At 36.0% G+C, this 21055-nt stretch overlaps 1 protein-coding gene across 2 annotated transcripts; it reads left to right on the top strand.

The window, feature by feature from the left end:
- The first annotated feature begins 287 nt into the window (after positions 1-287).
- On the top strand, positions 288-15548 carry LOC127645034 (serine/threonine-protein kinase OSR1-like). 2 transcript variants are annotated; one of them, XM_052128538.1, is made up of 18 exons: positions 288-538; positions 2216-2328; positions 3010-3118; positions 3233-3374; positions 5083-5138; positions 5973-6082; positions 6190-6291; positions 6429-6562; positions 6646-6694; positions 7237-7302; positions 7458-7580; positions 10590-10628; positions 10755-10859; positions 10979-11049; positions 11302-11354; positions 11465-11533; positions 11654-11718; positions 12276-15548. In XM_052128538.1, the coding sequence occupies exons 1-18, from the start codon at positions 469-471 to the stop codon at positions 12348-12350; spliced, it is 1551 nt and encodes a 516-aa protein (XP_051984498.1). In that variant the 5' UTR covers positions 288-468; the 3' UTR covers positions 12351-15548. The 2 variants fall into 2 exon arrangements, with proteins under 2 accessions (XP_051984498.1, XP_051984499.1); XM_052128539.1 differs by lacking the exon at positions 288-538 and adding an exon at positions 566-681.
- The last annotated feature ends 5507 nt before the right edge of the window (positions 15549-21055 follow it).

Genomic DNA, 21055 nt, shown 5'->3' with positions numbered 1-21055 from the left:
TTTGCCATTACAATATTTACATATTATCTTTTCACTCAAATGGTTACGCTGACAATATAATTTCTAACGAATTACTATATTAAACTATATAAAATGTGAAAAAGGCAAAACAGAAGCATTTTCCATTCAGACTTTTGAACCCCACTGATGCACACTGTACAGTAGCAGTGAGAACACATTCAACTATGCTGTTCTCTCCGGTGACGCGCCCTCATGGCTGGTAGGTGGCGTAACGCCGCACAATTTCGGTTGCCTCCAAGATTTTGACACGAGGAAGAGCTTTTTCCGCCTAAGGCGGGGTCACCATCTCTGCTGGCAAAGTTTGCTGTTGAGACTGAAAGAGGTTTCGCAAGATCAAAATAAGTACAGTGGATATAACACAGTCGATTGTCCGTTTTTCAGGTTTTTAGGCGTGCAGCTGTGAAACCGTGCAGCGTAACGTACGGCACACGTTATCTGACTGCAGTCATGTCCGAGGACCCGAGCTCTCAACCTTGGTCTATCGACAAGGATGACTATGAGCTACAGGAGGTGATCGGTGAGCTGACTCTATCCACACATCAGCCTCCAGATCACACGAAAGCTGAAACGATAAAGAATAAGACATCGGTCTTAACAGCTCTGGAGCCCAAATGGTCTCCGTTATTTCAAATCTTCATCAGGAATTGAGTCATAGCGCCTGTAAGATGTGTTCTGTCGGTGTTCAGGGCGCTAGCCTTGCTAGCTAGCTACCCGTCATGCCAGCATACTGCAACGATGCAACACAATGGCTCATACGACTTACTGGTTCATTATGATGTAGATGACACATGGGTGGTTTAGTGCTTAAAGAACCATAACAATTGATATCATGTGTAGTTGGCTAGTAAGACAATGGCAGCCTTTGCCGCCTGTCCTAGTTAGACTGAAACTCCGCCTACATTGCTCTGGTATCAAGCCGCATAATTAATCAAGCAACGTTTATACAAATAAGATTATTATTATATCCAAGTATTGTGGTAATTATTATTATAGTCAAGCTTGTCCCATGACTATGTGTGTGATCTTTCAGCCTCTATTGACAAATACATTTGTCATTAATTGAAAAGATAATTAGAATATAATTGCAAGGTGGGTCATATTTATTCGACTTTTAGAACAATCTGAAATAGACATTTTAAAGCTTCAGTTTAATTTATTAAAATTGGGTGTTAGAGCATTAAGGACTTAAAGGGATAGTTCATCCAAAAGTTAATATTCTCTCATAATTTACTCACCCTCATGTCATCCAAGATGTGTATGACTTTCTTTCTTCGGCAGAACACAAATTAAGATTTTTGAAAGAAAATTAATGCTTTGTGGGGCCCATTCATGTGAGTGTTGGCCAGAACTTTGAAGGTCCAAAAGCTTATAAAAGCAATCCATAATACTCCAGTGGTTTAATCCATGTCTTCAGAAGAAATATGATTGGTGTGTGTAAAAAACAAATCAATATTTAAGTCCTTTTTTTTTTTTACTTTGAATCTCCACTTTCCCTTCCACATTCTTCTTCTTTTGTTTTTTCATGCATATCGCCACCTATTAGTTGGGGCTTATCTAAGGTAGAGATTTATAGTAAAAAAAAAAAATATACTGATCTCACCCACATGTATCATATCGTTTCTGAAGATATGGATTTAACCACTAGAGTCAGATGGGTTACTTTTATGTGGCCTTTGTGTGCTTTTTTGACCTTCAGAGTTCTGACCATCATTCACTTGCATTGAATGGCCCTACAAAGCTGAGATATTCATCTAAAATGAATCTTCAATGATGAGAACATTTACATTTGTGGGTTAACTATTCCTTTAATATTTCATCCAAAAATAAAAATGATGCTACCATTTACTCACCCTCATTTTGTTTCAAACCTGTAAAATGTTCTCCAAAAGGAGGCTGAATGGCAGCTGCTGTCACAGTTTACTTTCATTGTATGGAAAAAAAAGATGCAATGAAAGTGAATGGTGACTCAGTGTAACATTCTACCTATCATCTCCTTTTGTGTTCCACTTAAGAAAGTTAGTCATACGCGTTTGGAACAGCATGAAAGTAATTAAATGATGCCCTAACCCTTTAATATTACAAATGTAAACAAATGCCCACACGTTGTTTAAGTTAAATTTAAATAGCTTATTTATATTATTTATTGTAGAAGCAATGCCCCTTCTAAAATGTATCTTAATGTTTTTATCCCTAGGAAGCGGAGCAACAGCTGTGGTCCAAGCAGCGTATTGCAAACCCAGGAAGGAAAAAGTGGCCATTAAACGCATCAATCTGGAGAAATGCCAGACCAGCATGGATGAGCTCCTGGTAATGTCTGTTTACTGGTCATAAAATAAGCCACTCCACCAAAAGGTATTATTACCTGATTAGGGTGGAGCTACTGCTTGAACTGGTTATATATGGATGGCAGTTTAGTTGTCCGGTGATCTTTAGATGGATAATGTACTCTTTACAAGAATGATTGTGTCAAACTCTAGCCTGTTACTGAGGGGTCAGTGATATCTCAGATTCTAGGACTCATTAAAGATTAAAGTACTGTAGCCTATTTTTTTTATCATCATGAAGTGTAGGTATAGTAGATTGAACCAAAAACAAAGTTCAGAGTCATGGAAAACCACTGAAATCAATACAGCCTTAAAACCGCATGACCAAGTCTTAACCAATTGTTTTGTGGTTATGCTCATCTGTTTTAATGTAATCTCCATCATAGACAAATGTCTGAAAAAAATCATGGAATATTCACTAGAAAAAATATGTGGAAACCTTGTGTACAGATTTAAAGAATTTTTGGAAATAATGCAGTTAGTCATTATTTATTATTTATAGATGTAAACATGTGCCTTTTTATAGATCTTGAACTAATTTGATCCCTGAAGTTTGTGGTTGAGCAGTCATGAGCGCAATTACTTGCCAGTGTTGCCTTTCAAAAACTTCTGTTTAGATGTAAACGTTTACTGCTTCCTAACATTTCTTTCATTCTTTTTTTAGAAAGAGATCCAGGCAATGAGCCAGTGCCATCACCCAAATATTGTGTCTTATTACACCTCCTTTGTGGTTAAGGATGAGCTTTGGCTGGTCATGAAGTTGCTCAGTGGTGGTTAGTTTCTTCATCCATTATATACATAAATAAACATGTTGAATGCAGGATAGGAAAAGGGTATTAGGATAAAGCACTATAATAAAACATCCTTCCACTCATCTCTGTTTACAGGCTCAGTTCTTGATTTTATTAAGTACAAAATTTCCAAAGGGGAGCACAAATCAGGTGTGATGGATGAGGCCAGTATTGCCACTATACTAAAAGAGGTGCTAGAGGGTCTGGATTATCTACACAAAAATGGTCAGATTCACAGGTATATGTATATGCTGTCACTGGAACCTTGTTTGGTGTTGTTTATAATTGCATGCATGTAGGTTTAGCTTCATTAACCATTTATTTTCTTTTTTTTTTAATGATTTACAATAACTTATTTACAATAAGTATAAGTCAGAGATCTTCCTCTTAAGATGAAGAAAAAAGCTGTTTACGTCAGTAAGAGTAAATCATGTGTTACCTTCTCTTATCTGTGACTAAAGTGCTGTAGTTGAAACTTATAAAAATCATTAAAGGGCAAATTAAATTCCTGTCTTAACTGCTGAAATTATTTAATTTTACCATCTTTAAATAAATGGCCAAACTCCAACACACCACTTGACATCCAGGCCTGAAGCCCAATGCTCTGTACTGATAGGGGAAGATCAGGGTTGAACGCAGTGGGAGATTTAAGAGATAACTTAGTTGGAATAGCTAAGTATTTCCTAACATCATTCCACACCAGAAGAGTATTTGCTGCAGTGAACTTATTAGACAGAGATTGAATCCTTTGTATATTAGAAATAAATAGTAAAGAACATAACAATCTTTGATAACACAATGAAAATTCAATCCCAACCCAGAGGGAATCACGTCTGTCGAGAAACCAATTTAACATGCATTTACCATTCTTTTAGGAATAGTTGACCCACAAATGAAAATTCTCTCATTTACTCACCCTCAAGACATCCAAGATGTGTATGACTTTCTTTCTTCTGCATAACATAAACAAAGACTTTTAGAAGAATATCTCAGGTCCCTACAATGCAAGTGAATGGTGACCAGAACTTAAAGGTTCCAAAAAGTTCATAAAGGCAGCATAAATGAATCCATAAGACTCCAGTGTTTAAATCCATGTCTTCAGAAGCAATATGCTAGGTGTGGATGAGAAAGATATTTTTTTTTTTATTTCTGAATCTGCATCTTTGACTAGCCCCATACGGTATATGCATGAAGAATGCGTATCACCAATAAACAAAAGCTAAAGAATGTGGCGTGAATGTGGAGATTTATAGTCAAAACTGACTTTTTTTTTTTTTTTTTTTTTTTTTTACACACAACTATTGTAATGCCTTCTGAAGTCATAGATTAAACCATTGGAGTCATATGGATTACCTTTATGCTGCCTGTATGTGCTTTTTGGACCTGCGAATTTCTGTCTAACTTTCACTTGCTTTGTATTGATCTGAGATATTCTTCTAAACATATTTGTGTTCTGCAGAATAAATAAAGTCACACATCTGAGATGGCATGTGGGTGAGAAAATAATGAGAGAATTTTTAGTTTTGGGTGAACTATCCCTTTAAAGACCCCATGAAATCAAAATCAAAAGGAGCTTTGTTGCCTTTAATCCATATCTGTTAGCTTTAAAGTAATCTTTTTGCTTCTGTACTCCTAAACTGAGTTGCGCTTTTCAAATAGTCTTTTGTCAAATCAAATGCTCTCTAATCTCCCTCCCCATAATACTGCTTGCAGACTTTCAAGTACTGGGCAAGTCACGATAAATGGCTGTGACAAAATTAAAGCCTACTGATATTAAACCAGGAATGAGGCATTCGATATGTCCCATACAATCTTCCTGTTTTAATAATTAAATACTTCAACCAAGGAAAGATAAATGCGTTTGTCAAGCAATGTCATGAGGTCTTTAACTTTTTGAGCTCTTGTTTGCTGTGCCTGTGCACTAAAATTGACTTTTCTCTGTACAGGGATGTTAAGGCAGGAAATATTCTTTTAGGAGAGGATGGCTCTGTACAAATTGCAGGTGGAGTTTTTTCTCTCAGTGCATCTTATTACTACATTATTCTGATCTTTGTGATTCAATTAAGAATGCAGAGTATGTGAAATATTTAATTAAATCTTTCCAGCTTATTCTGAATGTTCTTATCTTAATACACTTAATACACTTAATATCTTAATAAGTGATAGTTCACCCCAAAATGAAAATTCTGTCATTTACACACCTACTTGTAGTGTAAAAGCTGTATAAACTTTTGTTCAGCGGAACACAAAAGGAGATTTTTGGCAAGATCACAGCCTTAAGGCGGTCGCACACTGGATGAGAATCGTCACATGGGGCATGTCGATTCGGTTCAGGTTGCAGACAGTACACACAGGAGTTACCAAAGTTTTCTCTTGTTCAAGAATGAACAATGCTATTGTAAATAATCTATGTCCTTTGATAATGATTTGGGTTCAATTTAATGGAAAATATGGGAGTTGCGCTCCATGGTGCAGCAGAAATTTGAGCAACTCCAGAGTCATAGCTGGGCGGCGCCAACAGACGGCGAGTGGCGGTGTGTGTATCTTCATTGAAAACAGTTGTTTCTAATTTTAGAATGTGCCATGTCACTGTCAGTGAAAACATGTAATGAAAGTGAATGGTGACTGATATTGCTTTCCTATCTAAATCTCCTTTTGTGTTCCATGGGAGAAAGTAAGTAAAGGATGACAGAATGTTCATTCTTGGGTGAATTATTGCATTTAATGTTGTTTATGTTGCTGGCCACTGTATACTCTAAAGAACAGAGTATACAAACTACATTGATACGGGTCTGAACCAGAAGATTGATCGATTTATTGTCTGCTTTTCTCAAAGACTTTGGTGTTAGTGCCTTTTTAGCAACTGGGGGAGACATGACTAGGAACAAAGTGAGGAAGACTTTTGTAGGAACTCCCTGCTGGATGGCCCCAGAGGTGATGGAACAGGTTTGTGTTGAACAGTGTAACAAATATTCCTACATTATCTTAATATATTGTGGGAACATGAACTGACTGTATTTATTACAAGGTCATCATGATTTCTGTGCTCACAGGTTAGGGGCTATGATTTCAAAGCTGATATCTGGAGTTTTGGAATTACGGCTATAGAGCTGGCAACTGGGGCCGCTCCATATCACAAGTACCCTCCAATGAAGGTAAACTGCAGAACCTGCCATGGACCCTGCCAACAGCAATCTCATTCAAGTCGTTCAGCTGGTAGTTACTTATTCCATTGTAGTGATTTGTGTTGTCTTCCTTCATTTCGTCCCTTCCCACTTTTTGGGTGCTTTAGGTTCTCATGTTAACCCTGCAGAACGACCCTCCTTGTCTAGAGACTGGAGTTACAGATAAAGAGATGGTCAAAAAGTATGGGAAATCCATTCGGAAGATGATCTCCTCGTGCCTCCAGAAAGATCCAGAGAAACGGTAGTGCAATATTATAGCAAACTTTTTATGAATATTCCTTTTTACAATTTTCTTTTTTACAATATGTCTGTGTTCTTTAACAGGCCAACAGCTGCTGAGCTTTTAAAAAACAAGTTCTTTACAAAAGCCAAGGTGAGATTCTACAACCCAAAGTTGCAAAGTTTCAAGAAAAGAGGTTAGGAGTTACAGTTACCTGTTCATCAACTTGTAATCTAAGCGCACAAAGGTGTAGTCCATTTTGTGTAATGACTGCTGCCAGCTGGCCATTTATTATTTATTTTGGCTAAAGCAGCTGTAACCTAAACATTCCCAAATCACAGGGCCAGCATGGCTGGTTTATGGCAACAAATACACAGGATTAGGGTTTATAAAGGCCATTTCTTTCTCATGGGATATAGCCCACATTCTAACCAATGCAATGCTGACTCAGCAGATCTTTCATTCCTAATGGCTCAGTGGCACTGTAGTCTGTGCATAGCGAAGCCTGTTTAGCATTGCTGTGCAGCACTACAACCTACTTAGGATGCTGTTTTTACATTGTATCTAATATTGCATTGTATATGTTTGTGTCTCAAAGTCCTTTTTAGAAGTGCATGACCTTGTTTGCAGTTGTACACTGGCAGGCTTGTATGTAGCATGTTACAAAACAAATATGTTTCCTAAAATTTCTTCAGAACAATGAATACTTGAAAGAAAAGTTGCTGGAGAGGGCACCAACAATAGGAGAGCGAGCACGGAAGGTGGGTGACAAAATGACCGTACTGACTATTATTTAATATTTATGCTTTCAACCGCTTGGTGATGTGAAATTTAAATATAGCAGTTGTGCTTAAATGTTTTTTAATTTTTTTATAATTCTTTTTTTTTTTTTATGTGTGCGTTTGTATGTGAACAGGTGCGGAGGGTTCCGGGCTCCAGTGGGCGTCTCCACAAGACTGAGGATGGAGAGTGGGAATGGAGTGATGATGAGCTAGATGTGGAGAGTGAGGAAGGCAAGGCTGCAGTGGCTGCTTTACGGGTAAACACTCGTCCACTACACAAATCACATCTCCGATCTATAATAATAATAATGTGTAAACGATCTATAATAATAATGTGTAATATTTTAATGATCAGAAATATCACTTTGATCTGAGATTTAAAAAAATAAATATTTATTGTTCTTTATTGAAAGTTTACAATTAAGGCAGTTTCTTAATTGTAGTTTAATAAACAGGTTTATTCAGTGTGATTATTTATACTAAAAATAACATGTTACAAAATTAATGCAATTAATCATGTTCCCTGACTATATGGATATTCTGTATATGTATATATATGTATATATAAATATATGTGTGTGTGTGTGTGTGTGTGTGTGTATGTGAATGTATATATACACGCACACACATATACACACTGGCAGCCAAACGTTTGGAATAATGTACAGATTCTGCTCTTATGCTCTTATTTTAACTACTTAAACTACTTCAAAGTGTTCTCATCAAAAAATCCTCCACATGCAGATTGACAGCTTTGCAGATCCTTGGTAATTCTAGCTGTCAGTTTGTCAAGATACATTTTACCCCATGCTTCCTGTAGCACTTGCCATAAATGTGACTGTCTTGTCGGGCACTTCTTACGCATCTCACAGTCTAGCTCAGGGATGGGCAACTATTTTGGTAAAGGGGCCACATCGGGCTTTAAGTAGTGCATGGGGGGCCACATTGTATTCCTTTTTAGATACAATTTTCTGCATTGATTAGGTTTTTATAACTTTTAAGCCCAGAAATAGTTGTGTACTCAATTTTCTGAAGTGTATCTGTGACTAATGGGACTATTCTGCAATTGCCTAAAGTATTGTATTGTGCTACAAAGGTAGATGCTTTTCTATCAGGCATTAAAAAACTAAATAAAGGTGGAGATTATAAATGTATTTTACCATCTCTACTTCCCTGTTAATTTATTATTCAATTTAACACTCTCTACATCAGGGGTCTGTTTTAATAAAATAAAATAAAATGTTTTTTTTTTTTAACTTTTAATGTTTGGGCAAAGTGGGTGAGTTTACTTATTTTTTTCTAAAACATTACCTGTTTACATGCTAAAACAAACAAAAAAAAGGGTCATGATGCGGGTCTCCTCGATGGTTTGACTTTCAGCACACAACTGAACAACACAGGCTGCATGACTATGATAAATGATTACTGCAAGAGTTAAATTAACATACAGGTGTGAAGGGACTTCAACATTTCTAAATTGCACAAATTAAAAATACATATATGTCTCTGGCTTGCTTTTGCTTGCATGTCAATGATGCCAAGATCTACTTTTATATTTAATTTAATCACTGAGAAGGTTTACCTGCAAAGTAGAACCAAACATCTCAAGCAGCCTCAAGAATGGACACAGAGTAGCTGTATCACACTTTTCCTTGAGCAGAATAGTACACTACAGATCGCTACATTTGTTCAAAGGGGAAAGCGTCGACAGAAAAAGCGCATTCGTGTGCATGGTTGCCAGATTGCACAAAATAAGTATAACATTAGGCAGAATATTTCCATTTTGCACAAGTATAAATCTCAAACTGGGGTGTTGCATCTCTTATCTGGCAACCCTAAACGCTTGTGGAGATGCATTAGCTATCAATGCAAATTAACTGAAATATTAAATGAAAAATAAAAACGCTTTTACGATAAATGAGCCGCGGGCCATATGTTGCCCATGTCTGGTCTAGCTGATCCCAAAAAAGCTCAATGGGGTTAAGATACATAACACTCTTTTCCAATTATTTGTTGTCCATTCTCAAAGTGACAAAGTGTTTCTTTGCCCATTCTACCCTTTTCTTTTTGTTTTTCTGTTTCAAAAGTGGCGTTTCCTTTGCGATTCTTCCCATAAGGCCTGCACCCCTGAGTTTTCTCTTTACTGTTGTACATGAAACTGGTGTTTAGCGGGTAGAATTCAATGAAGCTGTCAGCTGAGGACATGTGAGGCATCTATTTCTCAAACTAGAGATTCTGATGTACTTATCCTCTTGTTTAGTTGTACATCTGGCCTTCCATGTCTCTTTCTGTCCTTGTTAGAGCCAGTTGTCCTTTGTCTTTGAAGACTGTAGTGTACACCTTTGTGTGAAATCTTCAGTTTTTTGGCAATTTAAAGCATTGTATTCCTTCATTCCTCATCAATGATTGACTGACGAATTTCTAGAGAAAGCTGTTTCTTTTTTGCCATTTTTGACCTAACATTGACCATATGACATATGACTGGAAAATGTTAAGCTTCATTTATAAAATTAGCTTTCAGCTGTGTTTGATATAATGGCAAGTGATTTTCTAGAACCAAATTAGCGATTTAGCATGATTACTTGAGGATAAAGTGTTGGACTGATGGCTGCCGGAAATGGGGCCCGTCCAGATTTGATAAAAAAACTACTTTTTTAAAATAGTGATGGTGCTGTTTTTTACATCAGTAATGTCCTCACTATGGTTTTGTGATCAGTTGAATGCCACTTTGGTGAATGAAAGTACCAATTTCCTTCCGAAACAGCAAAATCTGTACATTATTCCAAACTTTTGGCCGCCTGTGTGTATGTAGGTAGGTATGTGTCTATATATATATATATATATATATATATATATATATATATATATATATATATATATATATATATATATATATATATATAGGCACACATGAAAACATCAGTCAAAGAGACAGTAGAAGTGTTTTAAAGGTGCCAATTCAGAATATTTTGCCTTTACAAAGTACTTTAAATATTTTGTCCATTATTATATTAGTGTTCTAACAAAATGTAGACTGCTGTAAAAAATAACTCTTCACATGCCCATAATAGGAAGTTTTATCACACTCATACTAAAAATATTCTGTTATTAAACCAGATAATTAATACATTGCAAAGAGGGTTGCAGATTATAGAAATATCCACAGTCGCTAACGTTAATGAATGAATAAAATACTCTAGAACAATCCAATCTAGTAGGTTTTAAAAAGCATTTAAGTCTTAATGGGTATGTTTGTCTTTTCTTAGTCACCAAGAGTCAAGGAGGAAGCCACGCAAAATGCAGAGGTGAGAGTTAAATCCCCATTCCTAAAACTACACTTGATCTACCCCAAAAACATTCTCAAGCAAATCCATGACAGTTTAAGAGTATAGAGTATTGTGCACTAAATCTTGTCTTTGCTGTCCTCAAAGATCTTTTCAGGGAATCCGCCAAGCTTCCTGCAGGCAACAACTGCAGGTCATTCTGAAGTAACTGATGAAACTGCCACAATATCAGCGTCTTGTCCAGGCTCCCAGGTAAGCTTCACTGTAGGGAGTCACCAATGTCTGGCAGCCGCATCAACACTGTGAATTATAAGTGAACTCGGGTCATAATTGAGGTTAACTTTTTAGATCTTGCTGTTGTGTCTTTGCAGGCTGTTGGTGCACCTACTGCAACAGGGCAGGACTCAGCCAAGACCCCTATTAGCCTGGTCCTAAGACTAAGGTATTTGGCATCATTGAGTGACTTGCTGATAAGTATCACTGTAAACAAGAATTCATTACATATATAGCAGCAAAGGATATTTTAAACAATTACACCTTGTTTAAAAATGCACCACGTTGTGCTTCATTTAGCTCATTTAGCTGAAATGAACAGTTATATAAAATGTAATTTTGTTTAAGGTCTGTTACAGCCAAAAGCAAAAGTTTGTTAATTTTACTTTTGAATTATTTTATATGCTTTGTTTTACAACAGGAATACAAAGAAAGAGCTGAATGATATCAGATTTGAATTCATGCCAGGGAGAGGTTTGTGCAGTTCACTAGAACTCTGCTCCTTAGATATATGTAAATGATTTGACAAATTCTAATGTAGGTCACAACTAATCTGTATATCATTTAATGCTCTCTCCATCCAGACACAGCTGATGGAGTGTCTCAGGAACTTGTGTCTGCAGGACTGGTGGATGGAAGAGACTTAGTCATTGGTGAGTTTGTCGAGCTAATATGAAAGAAGTTGCTACTTTTTTAGCAAATACCCTTAAAGTTGACAGTAAAAAGTTGGAAATTTAGGATTTGTCTTATAAAAGTGCTTTTAATATTTATAGTTGCAGCCAATTTGCAGAAGATTGTTGATGATCCTCTAACCCATGGAAATGTCACTTTTAAGCTGGTAAGTTACTTAACTATGAGGCTTGTTTCACACTACATGTGAATGCATATTTATTATGGCGCCATAATTAACAAGTCAGTCACATTAAGCAGTACTGAGTAGCGAAAGCGTACATACTAGTAGGTTATGCATATTTCGCTAAACACAGCAGCAAACACATTGAACATGCATTCATCAACATAAGCTTTTGCAGTATAGACTTTAATGAACAACTTGCTTGTTGTTTGAAACAACACATCTTTATGATGCAAGCAACTGAATGAATCCAGGTAATTTACAGCTACAGATTGGGTTCCATTCCATGTAGAATAATTACTATTTATATGAAAGTGTCCCCCTCCTCATGGGAATGATTTTTCAAGATTGTAGTAATCCTCAACAGCCAATTCTCAATAACCATTTGATAACTGATGAACGTTATAAACAGAAATACTTAAAGGAATTTTCCGGGTTCAATAACAGTTTAGCCCAATCGACAGCATTTGGTCAGAGCTGCTATGTGTTGGCTTCATACATTGGAAGTGTTGTTTTATATTGTTTATCTTTGTTCTATTCAGGCATCAGGAGTGGACAGCTCTGAAATTCCAGACGATGTTAAACTCATGGGATTTGCTCAGCTGAGTATAAGTTAAAACCTAGTATTACCAGCAACTGTAAAACACAGACTGCTCTGTACAAGAGTGCATTGTAAATGCTTTCATTGGCCTAAAGAAACCACTACTGCCAAAGAGACAGAAGGAACTTGACACCACATAGGATTAACAAATGGGGACTGCAGACGAGATCTTCATAAAGCACACCTCAGATGTTTACAGTATTCATGTATGTTATTTTCTGTTGCTTTAAACATTTGCACAATCTGAACCAACTCTTTATACTGGTAGATATAAAAAAATGCCTTATTTTTGGTTGTACTACTGTACTTACAACTGTAGGTAGATGGTATCTGTGGATCTCATCTGTGAAATGAATGAGTGACTATGTGTCCTATGTACGTCAATGGAGAATGCTCTGGGGAGGATTGTCATCAGTAGCATTTAAGAGACTCGCACACAGTGCATGTTGACACTTATAAAGTCAGCTGTTCAATACCACTCTGCAGTGTGGTCAGTCATTTTGGATCTTAGTTTTACGCATTATCCAGTTACTATGGCAAGTCATCAGTCCTACTACTCCCTCAGAAAAGACTTGAAGCTTCACCACCAGTAATTCTGTTGAGACACCTGTGCACTGCACCATACTGTCAGCTGCTCTCACTATAAGGATGCATTCCTGTCCTTCTGCATGGGCTAATGCCAAACTGCATGAAAGATTTTGACTTATAAAAGATATGCTGACCATTTTTCACTGACTTGTATTTGATATATGGGCCTTACATCAAAACAAAAGTTACAGTTGATGTACATGAAATATGGCAATGAGCTTGTCTCCTTAAGAAGATTAACAACAAGAATTAAAGTATTCAGTGTTTATCAAATTAATTTCTCCCTCTAGATGTATATGCCAAACATCCAAAAAAGTTTCTCTTCAAAATTCTCTTGCAATTGTTTCATTTTATATTGGGAAATTATATAAGCAATTTTGTGGATCAAGCGTTATATTAGAAGTTTTATTTTCATGCATATCAATTAGGAAATAGTGGCAACTGTGTGGGATAGTGTTACATAAATAGATTGCCATTTTGGACAGAATAGCCAGTGCTTGCAAGGCAGCAAATAAAAGTTTTGTGAAATTATAAAAAGAAAGAAGAAAACCAGTTTCATGCAAACAAGCTGTTAAGACAATCATTGGCAGTCAGATTTTTAATTCTGAACATTCTATCTGTCTACGGTGGATTTCAAAAATGTTATATTATTGCTGAAGTGTTCAGTTTCTGTGCCACTGGTGTCAACAAGCGAAATTGCAAAAATAATTGCTGTTTTCAATCAAATTCCAGAAAACTCCCCCTGTGTTCCATTGCATGTACAAACAGATAGTCCTGCCCCAAACTCACACTATTGGTCTAGTCCAATATTTCCTGGACAGGCCGCTGAAACAGAGGAAAGATTTTATAGTGGCACAGTGATACACTTTTAGGTGAAATAACCTGCAAAGGACTTGTAGTTCTCTGTATATTAAGCTGCGGTACGAGAGAATTTCAACATTGAAAAAAAATTACATCAGCTTTTAAATAAAAAAAAAAAAAGTATTAAATTAAGTCTATAACAAAAATATAAAAAATACCTTGCACATCTGAAATTATATACAAAAAGTTGGACTAGAGTCTATACATGAAGCTGAATTAATTGCAGGAAAGCGTAGAATAATAATAATAATAATAATAATAAAAGTATGATGGATTTTTATACAGTGCTCACCTTGCAAGCACTGTGAAAATTTGTTAAGGTTTGTATTGTTGACTAAGACCATGACAATATAAGTTATTAGCAATAGGATCATTTGGATTTAAATTTGTGGCCCTGTTTGTGTCTCTGTAAATATTTAAGTCCATTTCATCTTCCTACTTAATATCATCTTTCTCAGCTGGAGAATGATGTCTGATTCAGTGTGTGTGTGTGTGTGAATACAACAATGAATGTGGGTGGGGCATCTTATGAGTACTTGATCAAGAAAAAAAAGAATGTAAATAATGGAACTGGTGTTGTTTATAAATAATATAAACTGGATACATACCGTTCACAGTTGGCCTTTACATGGAGTGGACGTGGTGGTTTGTCTTCTGTCTTTTTGTTGGCATTTCTGTGGTCACAGTTATATTAGTTATGGGTTTTAGGAAACTGAACACTTAGCCCAAAGGGTTTCATGACTGAAAATTAATAACTGTAATTGAAATCCCTTAAAAAAATATCATCATTAGCATGGCTTGAGAATATGTTTGAATAATATAATTTTTGTTTTGTTTTTGTTGCTACATTTGAATTCTACTGAATCAACAGTGGAGGGTTTCTTTTACTTTTGTACATTTCTTTTTCTGCCTTGCTTGTTTATTTGAAAGCATCATTGTCGGGACTGGTTGGGGCGATGCTTGGAAGGAATGCCAGTGGTATGTTTGTCCGTTAAGTGTGTGTTTGTGTTTAAGATGTGTGATTATATGGGTAGCAACACAATACAATGGTATGCCACTTTACTGTATTCATATCACTTTGGTAATCATCTTCAAATATTTCAGATACCTTTAATGGACTGTCAAATCAAAGTCTAAACACGGTTATTTAAAAAAAAAATGCTGTTGACCTGGTTACGTTTTTTACGGACACATCCTTATCTCATTCTCTTTCACTTTTCACCTCTGTTGAAGAGAGGTCACAGTAGGATTTTATTTTCTTTGTTATTTGTCCGCAAATGGTTGGCCCCCCTTTTCTGGATTTCATTGGAAGTAATTCAAGTCAGCACGTTGAAGAAATCTGACCTGTTTAGAATACTCATACATTTCTCTTTGGTAATGTTTCTACATGTTCTGGAGAGTTCATTCCACCGTTGTGCTCCTGCTTCTCTCAGTTTAATATTTTGTTCTATCTGCAGTTTATGGCGTTCTGGAGGGCACCAATCATATGAATGCAGCTTTTTCAGAGGGATTGGCAACATTTTAGGGGAATAACTAAATAGTTTCAATTCAAAGCATTTATAATTTCAGTGTGGTGTTAAATTTTGTTTCATGGTTTTATTGCACTGATCTCTAATGAACTGTCATGACACAACAGCAATGGAGGTATTACTGTCACGCTCAATATGGTGTGTTAAGGACAGTGGTAGAACACTGTATAGTATTTCACTTTTTGGGATTTTCAGTGCATGTGTACCCATTATTTTTTAATAATAATCAATAAAGACTGAAATGATGAAATTTTTGTCCGTTTTTATGTGACTGCACCTTAAAGTGACTTGTAATCTGGTACTTCCCCAGTTTATTGGACACATTGATAGTCAATGCTGAGTGACACAATACTCTTACTGTCAGCATCTTTCCTGCTGTTTCTCTGCTTTTGTTTTCAAGTGCTACTTAAGTTCAGTTTTCACTTTATTGCATTTGCACTCAAGGCTTTCTCGTGATGTTTTGCTAGTCATGCATACATTGCAATGTAGAATGAGTAGAAAGGCAAATTCAGATGTGTAGTAACCATATTCATGCTGACTAACAGTGCACTGTTGCTTTAACAAAAGTTTTCTGTTGCTCTTTGTCAAGATTATTAAATCATGAAAAAAAATATATATAATCTTTTATGCTTAATCTTAGTCACCAGAAGCTAGCTGCAAGAAATCCCTTAAGAAAACCCTTGGTGATAATAGTCTTACATTTATAACTAGAAAGGTTACTTTTTTGGAAAGAAAGACTTTGTTTAAAACACTTGTAAAGGTTACACAGGCCTCGCAGACAGAAAGTCAGACAGACAGTGCATTACTATGTTGCTAGGTTTCGATTCGTCCCAATTTGTCTTCAAAAAGCAAAAATCAAGGTTATGTTAAATACATCTATAATGAAAGTGAATGGGGACAATTTTTGGAGGGGTTTAAAAATGCTAATCTAGTTTTATAAAAGCCATAACATTAATTGCTCTTTTAAAACTTAATGTAAAATGGTTTTAATCGTAATTTTTACTGTCATTTAGGGTTTACAACATTACATCATCATGGTAGTAGTTGTAAAATTGGATATAACGTTACACAGAAAATGTTAATCGATTTCGTCACTCTAAAATCATGTTTACACGCATAGTGTTTACATCTTTTAGCTATACTTTAAAACGGACTATTGGCCCTAATACTTGCATTGCAATTTACAAGTTGGCTATTTCGTATGGTCTCGCACCAATCCCGCCGTCAGGTTGGGTCAAAGGGTAGGCTACAGATGACCCGGGCGCAATGGGATCAAGTACAACAATTTACTTACTGACTTAAATCGCCGAAAATAGAGTGTATATGTATTTAGGCCTACATGATAAATACATTAATTGTTATCATAAAACACATTTCACCTTGTCATCTGATTCTGATTACCATCCCCCCCTCTGTTATTGTGAAAATAGACACTTGTAACTAGTTCGGATCAGATTTTGAACACACTGACTTCAAAGTAGGGGCCTACTACAAGATATAGACAGAAAGGTCAAAATTGTTACAACCATCCCCGGTCTCCACTACGGTCAAAACACCTGGCAATCAGATGTGCAGCTAATGTAAAGCGGGGACTGACTAGAGAGTCAAAATGCCTCATCCATCTACTAATTCAAAAAATTAATATCGCAATTTTCCTGTCATGTAGGCAGTAGCGATATAACTGTTTCAAGGTTTCACTATATACATCGGTTTTAAAATAGATTTTTATTATACCGTTGAAATATTCTCATTGACAGTATTGCATGAAGATAAAGACAGATTTTTTTCAGAACTTTTCTAAAATTGTAATTAAGACAGCTTAAATAAGACAGAATCTGCGACATTTACACATCATCGTATAAACTTGGCTAGATAAAATGAATCTTTAAATTGCGCCTTCTTCATGTTGCATTTGACTGTCACTCAATTTTAAAGGTGACATGCAGGTGTCGCGAACGCTGCGCATCTCGAGCACACGAGAAGTCCAGCACGAGCGCAACATATTCAGACATGTCCGGGCGAGTCTGAACCTTTATTTCCGGAAATTGACATTGACCATATGAATGCAAGAAATTGACAGTGAAACTGGCAGAAATTGTCAGTAGGCCTATTGGACAAAATGCCAAAAAATAAACTGCACATGAATAATATTTTTTCAGGTAGGCCTATTATAGAATTTAACTAAATCACAAATACAACAAATGACTGAATGCTTTCAAATGCATATAATAATATAATATTTATAATATAATAATTACTTGTTACTTGTATCACAGCTACTCGAGTTGCAAGTATATTGACTCCTGTGCTGAACTTGCTGGAGTTCTACCACTTTTCTATACCTACTGTGGTGTTTCAGCAGACTAGCACTAGCAAATTGGGCAATGGGCTCCTTGCTGCCTGAGACCAGATGCACTAAGCTGCCTGATTGCACAGAGGAGGCCGAAGGCATGGACTGTTACACTGAGACATACTGTAGAGATGTTTTCCTAAAACTGGTTAAATTCTGTTTAATGTGGTTTATATAAAGCAGTTTCTTAATTTCCTAATGTCCATTAATTGTATGACCTTTATTATGTACTATTTAAAAACATAATATTATCTTTTTGTGAAGAGAAAACAACACTCTATCCCTGTATTTCTCCCAAAGGAAACCGAAAATCACAAATCACACCACTGGGGATTGTAAAGACGTCCAAGCAACCAAATTATAATCCCTTAACTTCTTGCAAGTGGTGTTTATTCTTTTATTGTATTGCTGTTAAGATTTTATAGTGTTTTGATATTAGCATTAGTATTATAATAACTGTTTATTTGCCCTTCAACAGTTTGGAAGATTTGTAGATTATTTGTATACTGTTATTTTTATACAGTTATGTATACATTCTAAAATATAAATGTTCTAAACCATAAAATAATATGCAATAAACCTCCTTGTGAATTAAGTTTTATTAACCCAAATAATCTTTGATACTTTGATACAATAAAGACACCAATGCTTCATAGACACTAAATTAATAAATCAATAAATTAACATGGCCATCATAGCATTGCTTTCTAATCAACCTCAACATGAGGTGAAAATAAGTCTTATATCCTTTTATGCATACATTCTGTGGATTATATTAAGACTATAGATTACTGAAGTGAATTTTGTTGGATAAATCAAGTTATTTTTCCTTATTCCATGCAACTAGTGATTCTAAATAAAAATCAGTAATTTGTCTCATTTAACTGCACCTTTTTAGAATCACAATGCAGTAATACTTCAATACATTTACCGACCGTCTTGCTGCAATAACTTTCTGTTTACTTGGCCAGCGTTTGCATTTGTACATGATTAAAATCTGAAAATTTAAATAAAGTTTAAGTAAAACCACATTAGATATCGGCACTGATATATGAACATAATATACATTGATTAATCAATCAAATTTCAGTAATACATTTAGTGAAATGTACAGAATAATAAGTCTATTCAATAAAACCTACTTATTTAACTTACAGTTCATCAAAACCAAATTTTGTAATACATTTAAAGTGAGGAACTATTCACTCCCATTGTATTGAAAAGATGGACTGTGATATTCATCAAAGCATTTCCTTTTTCCACAAAAGAAAGATAGTCAGTGAGCTATTCCTTTAAAGATAATAATCTTATTATTTATATTTATTGTATTGGATTTTGTTAATGGAGCTGGGTTGAGGAAGCTGCATTAACCCAATAAATCAGACATCCAATCATTTTCAGCACTTTGTGGCTGCACAACATTTGTGTTGGCGTTTTTTGGATCTAGTGGATTGGAAATATCCTGTGTTGGTTCAAGAGGCATGGCAGGAATGGATGAGAATATGTCATCTTGAAATAAGATGCTCTCTTTTGCCTCTGCAGCCTCACTGTGACTCTCTAAGCCAGTGAAATCAACAAATAGGTTTGCAGTTGTTAGTGTTGTTTCCACACTGAATGTATTTGTGTCTGGGCTGTCAGTTGAATTAGCAAAGATGTCATTCTGGAAAGGATCAGAAAAAATATCTGCACTTCTTTGACTGAACCCAACTGGGGGTGAATCTTGCACGGAATTGAACAAATCGAAAGCCTCCATTTGACTTGACTGAATTATTTCCTGGTCAGAAATTTTTACATCAGACAGATTAGAATCTGATGGATTGCTCTTGCCATCAAGAACATAATTAACCTCACTTTTAATTAGATTTTCCGGTTCAAGGTCAGAGGTTTTCTGATTGAACATATATGAAGTATCTGACAGTGTTGATGTGACACTCTCAGAACTTATCATGTCCAGAGCTCCATTTGGAGCAGTTTCACCATTTCCAGTTCCCTCACAAGGGTTTTGGCTTTGACTCTGGCTGTTTGTCATAATATCAAAGAAATTAGTGGACATTTGGTCAGAGGCCATAAGCGTATTGTCTCCTGCAAAGATATCCACAGCTTGTACTTGCACATTGGACACTCCAAAGAGGTTGTCAGTCATTTCTGAGGAAATACTGGTTTCATTGACTACAATCAGGGTTTTTTCAAAGCCATATGAAGTTGCCTCAATGTTTGACTCTGATAAACCAAAAATATCAAGAGTCTCTTCATTCAAATTCACAGAAGGAATTATTATTGACTCTACACTTCCATTTTCTCCCTGTGTTTTTTCTCCAAATGGGTCTCCCCGAATACAAGAGCTTTCTATATCAGTTGGAGTTGTCATTGATGGTGTTTCAAAATGCATAATTTCTGCCAATGTGCCACTGTTTGTTAAATTAAGTGTATCTGAATCTGAAAAAACCATGACATCGGTGTTGGGGATCGTGACTTGAGATGAAAACACTTCAGCTGAATCAGGAAAGCCAATCTCTTCAAAATGAGGGAAAGAGGTGTTCAGGTTGCCCTCAATACTTGATGGTTTTGGACAATCTGGAGAAGTGCGTTCTACATGAATGATTTCTTGTGAAGACATAAATGTCTCATTGCTATCAATTTCCCCAAAACCACCAGCAAGGGGCTTGAGTTGTTCAGCTGGATCAAGGTCGGTTGATGGCAATGTCTCCTCCGCAGAGGTTCTACTAGGCAATGAAATGTGATTTGCACTGCTCTTGGTTGCATTAAGTTCTTCTGGAGCATCACTGCGTGAGTTTTGTGTTCCTTGTATGGGATCCTGAGCTGCGTTTTGAGAGATGATCTTAGTCAGGGGAGATACAGCAAAATTGTCCTGAGACAATGCAGTGTTCATATCCTCGTATGTAACTCGAACTTTCTCTTTTACCTTCTCACATGCTGTTTCTGTTTTGATTTCTGGTGTTTTCTTTAGGTCTGACTCGGTTTCAGTGGACGACAAGAGTCTACTCAATAAATTTCTAGGTTTGGCATCAAGTCTTTTACTTTCCATTTTTGTCTCTCCCTTGTGCTCTTTCTCTTTTGAACCTGATGAAAAGAGTTTAGAAAGAGGACTTTTACCCTTAGAGAAAGACCCTTTATTTGCTTTATCTATGGCCTTTTTGTCAGCAACTATCATGCTGAATTTCTCATCAGTCTTTGGAGGCATATCAGGGTATTTAGATTCATCTCTAATTATTTCTGTGGGTTCTTGATTTTTAGAGTTTATAACATTGGTGTTAGTCTCTACCACAATAACCTCCTTGTTTTTCCTCTCTTCAATCTGCTCCAAATCACAAGATTCACTACATGGTTTGAATGTTTCTTTTTCATTTTCTGTTATGTAAATTCCCTGCAGTT

This window comes from Xyrauchen texanus, chromosome 6 (assembly GCF_025860055.1).
Source record: "Xyrauchen texanus isolate HMW12.3.18 chromosome 6, RBS_HiC_50CHRs, whole genome shotgun sequence".
Lineage (NCBI taxonomy): Eukaryota > Metazoa > Chordata > Actinopteri > Cypriniformes > Catostomidae > Xyrauchen > Xyrauchen texanus.
Note: the sequence above shows the minus strand (reverse complement) of the source record. Positions and strands in the feature narration are given on the sequence as shown.

Coding starts and splice junctions, on each gene's coding strand:
- LOC127645034 (XM_052128538.1), top strand. CDS start 469: ATGTCCGAGGACCCGAGCTCTCAACCTTGGTCTATCGACAAGGATGAC. Junction 6,292..6,428: donor ACAAGTACCCTCCAATGAAG/GTAAACTGCAGA, acceptor TGGGTGCTTTAG/GTTCTCATGTTAACCCTGCA. Junction 11,050..11,301: donor AGCCTGGTCCTAAGACTAAG/GTATTTGGCATC, acceptor GTTTTACAACAG/GAATACAAAGAAAGAGCTGA.